Source organism: Muscardinus avellanarius (assembly GCF_963383645.1).
Source record: "Muscardinus avellanarius genome assembly, chromosome: 1".
Lineage (NCBI taxonomy): Eukaryota > Metazoa > Chordata > Mammalia > Rodentia > Gliridae > Muscardinus > Muscardinus avellanarius.
This window is the reverse complement of record NC_137786.1, coordinates 232,026,257-232,032,960: the sequence shown is the minus strand read 5'-3', so window position 1 is coordinate 232,032,960 and position 6,704 is coordinate 232,026,257. Positions and strand designations below refer to the sequence as shown.

Below are 6,704 nucleotides of genomic sequence, written 5' to 3'. Positions count from 1 at the left end.
AGACTACCTGCTGAGACTGCCCTTGAGCCTGTGATCCCTAAAATACAGAGGGGGAAACTGAGGCTCAGCATCTGGCCACCAACGGGAAGACACGGAGCTGGCACAGGGTCGGTGCTCACGGCTCCTGACCTGACAACCTCCCCTCGTGACCCCATCCCCTGGCCACACCGGGTCAAGGAGGCAGTCCAGGACCTAAGCAGTCAGTATCCATGGACACATTTATTAAAGGGGCCGGGGCCAGAGTGGGTACAGGTTGCAGGTTGGGAAGGTGCTGGGGTGGGCGCGATGCTGCCGGCCTGAGGCTCAGAGGCGGGCGGCCAGGCAGGGACTCGGCAGTGGAGCTTGGTCAGCGGCACGCAGGCGGGCGAGCGCTCCTCACGCTGCCGAGGTCAGTGCTCAGGGCGTGGTGAAGTCTTGTAGAAGACTGGGGTGGCAGAGGACAGAGTGAGGCTCAGAGGGGAACCGTGCCCAGCCCCACCAGGCCACACGCCCTCCCTCCATCACTTGTCCCAGCTGGTCCCCAGCTCACTGCGGAGGGTGTAGGTGCCTGGCTCCCGCGGGGGCCAGATGAGGAGGAGATCCTGGCCCCGGAGGTCTCTGACCATCAGGTGGCAATGTGAGTGGCAGCGGCGACAGCACTCGGAGATCAGGGGAGGGCGCCTGGGCGACTTGGGGGTGGGCCAGCGGCAGCCACACTGGCCACAGTGAGGGGGCGAGCAGCCAGGGCCCCGGGGGAAGGGGGGCCGGGTCGGAGGGCAGCCCCTCCTTACCCCGCCGTGGTAGGGGCGCCGCTCCCGGGTCCAGGCCCAGTGGGTCGGCTCCTTGGCCATAACCTGAGGGAGGGCGGGAGAGTGGACAGTGAGTGGGTGCAGGCCCAGCCTCCCCCACCCCGGGGTGCCAGCCCAGCCTCACCTCCTCACAGCACCGGCGGCTCACGGCGGCCCTGAAGTCCATGCGCGCCCACAGCACGTCCCTCTGCCGCAGGAACTTCCCCACCCGGGCACACCAGCCTTCCCCCAGCGCCCACGGGAAAATCTCACACTTGGGCTCCTCCAAGTCCTCCTCCATGTCATTTGCAAGGAACCTAGCCGTGGGGAGGTGGTCAAGGCCTCCGCCCATCGCCCCCTGCCAGGTGGGCGCCCCCCATCCCCCGCCTGCCCCGCCACTCACAGTGCCAAGAACAGGCTGCCGTGGTTGTACTCCCTGAGAGTCAGCTTGGCGCGCTGGAAGTAGACCAGCGCCATGGCCAGGAGGTACTGCGGACAGACAGGGTGCTCATCAGCCCCTGGGAGGAGCGAGCTGCCTGGAAGTCAGGGTGCAGGGAAGAAAAGACAGCAAACGGGGTGGGGCGGGAAGGGCTTAAGGGAGCAGAGTACGGGATCCCCCAGCAGAACAGGGACCCGCCAGCACTCAGTCCCCAGGAGTTCAGCCTCAAGTGTCCCCAGCCTCGACCCTCACCGACTCCCTCACCTTATCAGAAATCTGGAAGCAGGGGTCTTTGGAGAGGAATTCCTGGAAAAAACTGTCCTCTGGGGGTGGACAAGAAAAACAGGGTTCCCAGTCACCACCCCATAAGTGCAAGTGGAACTGGTGTGCCAAAGCCCACGCCACCACTGCACCCACTGGGTTTTAACAAGACCCCCTCCCACCTGCTAAGCCTGGTCACTTGACAGGGAGGGGAAGAGGCCACAATGGGCAGGGGACTCATCTTTCACACCTGTGTTCTTTTTCTTTGTGTGTGTGTAACCCGGGGGTATTTCAGCCCAATTTTATTTTTATTTATTTATTTGTTTGTTTTGTGGGTCTGGGGCTGGAACCCAGGGGCATTTGACCTCCGAGCTACACCCTCAGCTCTACTTTTTTTATTCTTTATTTTGAAACAGGATCTCAGAGTTGCAAAGGAGCTTGCTAAGTAGCCGAGGCTGTCCGTGAACCAAGATCCTCCTATCACAGCCTCCCAAATGCTAGGATGACGAGCATGCGCCACCATGCCCGGCTCCAATTTTATTTTTATTTTGAAACAGGGTCTTGCTTGGTTGAGGCTGACTACCTGCTGAGGCTGTCCTTGAACCTGCGATCCTCCTGTCTCAGCCTCTCAAGTACTAGGAGGATCACAGGTTCAAAGACAGCCTCTCCAGTACTTGTAATCCCAGCATTTGGAAGGCTGAGAGGAGGATGGCCAATCATGGCCAGCCTCAGCTACTTAGTGAAGGAAGCCCTTTGCAACTCAGACCCTGTTTCAAAAGAAAGAATATGCTGGGCGTGGTGGTGCACGTTTGTAATCCCAGCATTCAGGAGGCTGAGACTGGAGGATCGCAGTTCACAGACAGCCTTAACTAATTAGTGAGGCCTTCTGCAACTTAGTGAGACCCTGTTTCCAAATACAGTATAAAATAGATCTGGGAGTATAGCCTGGAGGTAGAAAAGCCTCTGGGTTCCACCCCCAGTACCACACACAAAAAACAATAAATAAATAAATTGATTAATTAAAAAAGACAAAAAACAGGGCTGGGGGTGTAGCTCAGAGGTAAAATGTCCCTGGGTTCCATCCCCAGTACCACAATAAAAATAATAATAATAATCCATATCTGGGCCCCACAGCACCTCCATGCCAGCCCCCGCCCACAGAGAACTCACCCAGAAGGTTGAAAAAGGCCTGGAGCTCCTGGTCCTCCTGGTGGGGACGGAGAAGCCCATTGCCCCCACCTTGACGGCCGCAGCCCCCCAACTTCACCTGCGTGGTCACCACAGGGATGGTGGCAGAGTCTCCAGCGTCACTCATCTCCCAGGGGGTGGAGGAGGGGAGGGGAGGGGGCGAGGAGACCTGTAGAGACAGCAGCTTCTGGACTTGGCTACTGCCCCACGCAGGCCTCCCATAAGTCAAGAGGGGGCCTGGCCCCACAGCCCACCAGGAAGGTGGAGGGCAGGGTGCAGCCGCAAGGGGGAGGCCAGCAAAGATGGGCTGCGGGCACCCCACCCTCCTCCAGCCACCCCGGCAGGCCACAGAGTAACAACAGCCGGACTGCAGGCTTCCTAAGTGCCTGGGGCTGTGCGCGATGCTTTAAGAGCTTAACCTGATTACCCCGTGGGCAGGTAGAACCGAGGACCCATTCTGCGAAGGAAACACCGAGGGCTGGCAGCCAGCGAAGGTGGCACCCATAGACTTCCAAAGCCCAAGAGTTTAACTGTTCCTCTGCCCCCCGCCCCAACCCTCAACACCCGCCCAGCACGAAAGCCAGACAGGACCAGCCACCCGTACCACGGAGAAACTGAGCCTCAAGGAGAAAGACGTCGAATAGTTGGATTTAGAGCCAAGTTGCTTTCCTAACCCTCCCTCATCCTGCGGGAGAGAGGCCAGCGAAGGGGCTCAATGGAGGTGCCGACCGCCACCCCGCGGCCGACCTGGGAGCCTCCAGCCCGGCTCTCACAAGCAGCCCAGCCTCTTACCTGCGCTTAGGTGATACCCACAGCAGAACTCTCGGCCCCCGACCCGCGCGTTTATATAGCCCGAGAGTGGCTCCCACTCCGCCCCTCCACCAATCAGAGCCCTCCTGGGCAGGGGGCGGGGCTAGGCCCTCCATTCCCACCACTGCTAGTGAACCCATCACCGAGGCTGCCTCCAGCTGAGGCCTCGTTAAAGCTTCTCCTCACCTACGTGAGGGGCGGGCCAGGCTCCAGGGGGCTTCCCCTCACTTCAAGTGCAGGGCCAAGTTGCTGAAACCGAAAATGTGACCTGGGGATGTTGATGGGGGGGCATTAATTTTAATTCAAGGGGTGTCTCCTAGGGAGCGAGCAGTGGGGGCTGGTCCCTCAGATTTCTAGGCTATGATTTTTTATTTTATTTTTTTTTTATTTTATTTTTATTTTATTTTATTTTATTTATTTATTTATTTATTTATTTTTTTTTTTGCGGGACTGGAGATTGAATCCAGGGGCATTCTACCTCCGAGATATACTCCTAGCCCTATTTCTTATTTTTAATTCTTACTTTTGTCGGTACTGGGGATAGAATCCAGAGACATTCTACCTCCGAGCGACACCCTCGGCCCTATTTTTTATTCTTAATTTTGAAACAGGGTCTTACTGTTGCAAAGGGCCTCACTAAGTAGTAGCTGAAGCCGTCCTGGAACTGCGATAGTCCTCTCTCAGCCTCTCAAATGCTGGGATTACAAGCCTACGCCACCACACCTGGCTTATTCTTTATTTTGAAACAGGGTCTCACTAAGTTGCAGAGGCCTTACTAAGTAGCTGAGGCTGGCCAGGAACCTGCGATCCTCTTGTCTCGGCCTCCCAAGTACTAGGATTACAAGCATGCGCCACCACGCCTGGCTAAGCCTCTCAGTTCTCTCTGAGTCTTCAGTGTTCTTGGGTCTTGGTGTTCTTGGGACTCTAGGGCGCCTCTGGCTTTGATGGTGTCCCTCCAGCCACCTCCTCTGCTCCCTGAGCCTGAGCCCTCCGCGCCTTCCCGGACCACCAGATCTCTCCCCAGTCATCCTGATTTCATGAGTGTACACTTTTATGATTTCCCTCCACCATTTGCTGCATATAATATTATCAGCACCCTCATAGTCTAACCCTCTTGTGCTTACTCAAGAAGCTAGAATCCAATTAGCCCATCTGTTCCTCAGGGCAACTCCAAAAGGAAGCATCGTTACCAGCATTTTCTTTCTTTTTATTTTTTATTTTTATTTTTATTTTTGGCAGTACTGAGGATTGAACCGAGGGGCATTCTATCTCTCAGTTACACCTCCAGCCCTATTTTAATTCTTTATTTTATTTTATTTTATTTTTTACGGGTCTGGGGATGGATTCCAGGGGCATTTGACCTCCGAGCTACACCCTCTGCTGTATTTTTTATCCTTATTTTGAAACAGAGTCTCACTAAGTTGCAGAGGGCCTCACGAAGTAGCTGAGGCTGTCCGCGAACCGCGATCCTCCAGTCTCAGCCTCCTGAATGCTGGGATTACAAGCGTGGGCAACCATGCCCGGCTTATTTTTTATTTTGAAACAGGGTCTCACTAACTTGCCTGAAGCTGGCCTTGAACCTGCTATCCTCCTATCTCAGCCTCCCAAGTACTGGGATAATAGGCATGTACCCCAGCACCCAGTTAGCTTCATTTTACCAAGGGAAAAAACAACCACTAAAACCCAGAGTTTGAGTTGTTTCCAGAGAAGTTAAGTTACTGCCAGACACACAGGCAAGAAGTCGAGAGCCAAGTTTCCACCTGGCTACTAGGCCCAGGCCCCACAGGGCCTAAACTAAGGGTCCAGCTGTCTTGTCCAAAGCCTGACTAAAAAGAGATTAAGTAAAACTGAGCGAACCTCAGACCAGCAGTGTGTTCACGTTGCCCACCATTAATGAGGCATAGTGGCTGGTTTGAGATCAGCCTCGGCTACTTAGTGAGACCTTAGGCAACTCAGTGAGACCCTGTTTCAAAATAAACGATAAAAGCCGGGCGTGGTGGCGCACCCTTGTAATCTCAGCATTTGGGAGGCTGAGACAGGAGGACCTGGGATTTGAGGACAGCCTCAGCTACTTAGTGAGGCCCTCTTAGTGAGGCAACTCAGTGAGACCCTGTTTCAAAATAAAGAATAAAAAATAGGGCTGGGGGTGTAGCTCAGAAGTAGAATGCCCCTGGGTTCCATCCTTAGTACCACAAAAGAAAGAAAGAAAGAAAGAAAGAAAGAAAGAAAGAAAGAAAGAAAGAAAGAAAGAAAGAGTGAAAAATAGGGCTGGAGGTGTAGCTCGGAGGTAGAATGCCCCTGGGTTCCATCCCAGTACTGTTAAAAAAAAAAAAAAAGAAAGACCCCCCCAAAAAAACAAAATAAAGAATAAAAAATAGGGCTGGGGCTGTAGGTTGGAGGTAGAATACCCCTGGGTTCCATCCCATGTACCGGAAAAAAATAAACAGATAAAAATAAAGAAGATGGGCATGGTGGCACATGCTTGTAATCCCAGCATTTGGGAGGCTGAAACAAGAGGATCGTGGTTCGCGGACAGCCTCAGCTACTACTTAGTGAGACCCTTGCAACTCAGTGAGACCCTGTTTCAAAATAATGAATAAAAAATAGGGCTGAGGGTGTTGCTTGGAGGTAGAATGCCCCCGGGTTTCATCCCCAGTACTGAAAAATAAATAAAACAAACAAAGACCGGGTGTAGTGGTGCAAGTTTGTAATCCCAGCATTTGGGAGGCTGAGACAGGAGGATCGCTGTTGGGAAGAACTCAGCCCCAGAGAGTGCTGGAGTTGGGGAGACGGGACCCCGGCTGTCATCGGAGGCCGCACCGTGTCGGGGAAGTAGACAGCAGCCCCGGTCGGCCTCTCTCCGCAGTCCTTCTGGGCATCTGTTCTCTCACCAAGGAAATGGCAGGTACAGGAGATGTACATGTTGCAAATTCAGGGGCGAGGGCAGGGCCCTGGGGCCAACCCGCTTGGCTTCATTTAATTCATTCATTTATTTATTGGTTTGGTTTTTCTGGTACTGGGGATGGAACCCAGGCGCATTCTACCTCCGAGCTACACCCCCAGCCCTGTTTTTAACTCTATCTTGAAACAGAGTCTCACTAAGTTGCCGAGAGCCTCACTAAGTAGCTGAGGCTGGCAGTGAACCTGCAATCCTCCTGTCTCAGCCTCCCAAGTATACCGGGATGACAAGCGTGCGCCACCGAGCCCGGCTCTGTTTTTTCGTGTTAGCGGTGCAACTG

The 6,704-nt window shown here is 54.1% G+C and overlaps 1 protein-coding gene across 1 annotated transcript; it reads right to left on the bottom strand.

Annotated features, from left to right (window-relative positions):
• Positions 1-500: 500 nt before the first annotated feature.
• Positions 501-2,782, bottom strand: SPDYC (speedy/RINGO cell cycle regulator family member C; the record flags this gene model as incomplete). Its single annotated transcript, XM_080692674.1, has 5 exons — positions 501-833; positions 913-1,084; positions 1,171-1,256; positions 1,471-1,529; positions 2,638-2,782. 5 exons carry the CDS (start codon positions 2,780-2,782, stop codon positions 501-503), a joined length of 795 nt encoding a protein of 264 aa, XP_080548800.1.
• Between the last annotated feature and the right edge of the window lie 3,922 nt (positions 2,783-6,704).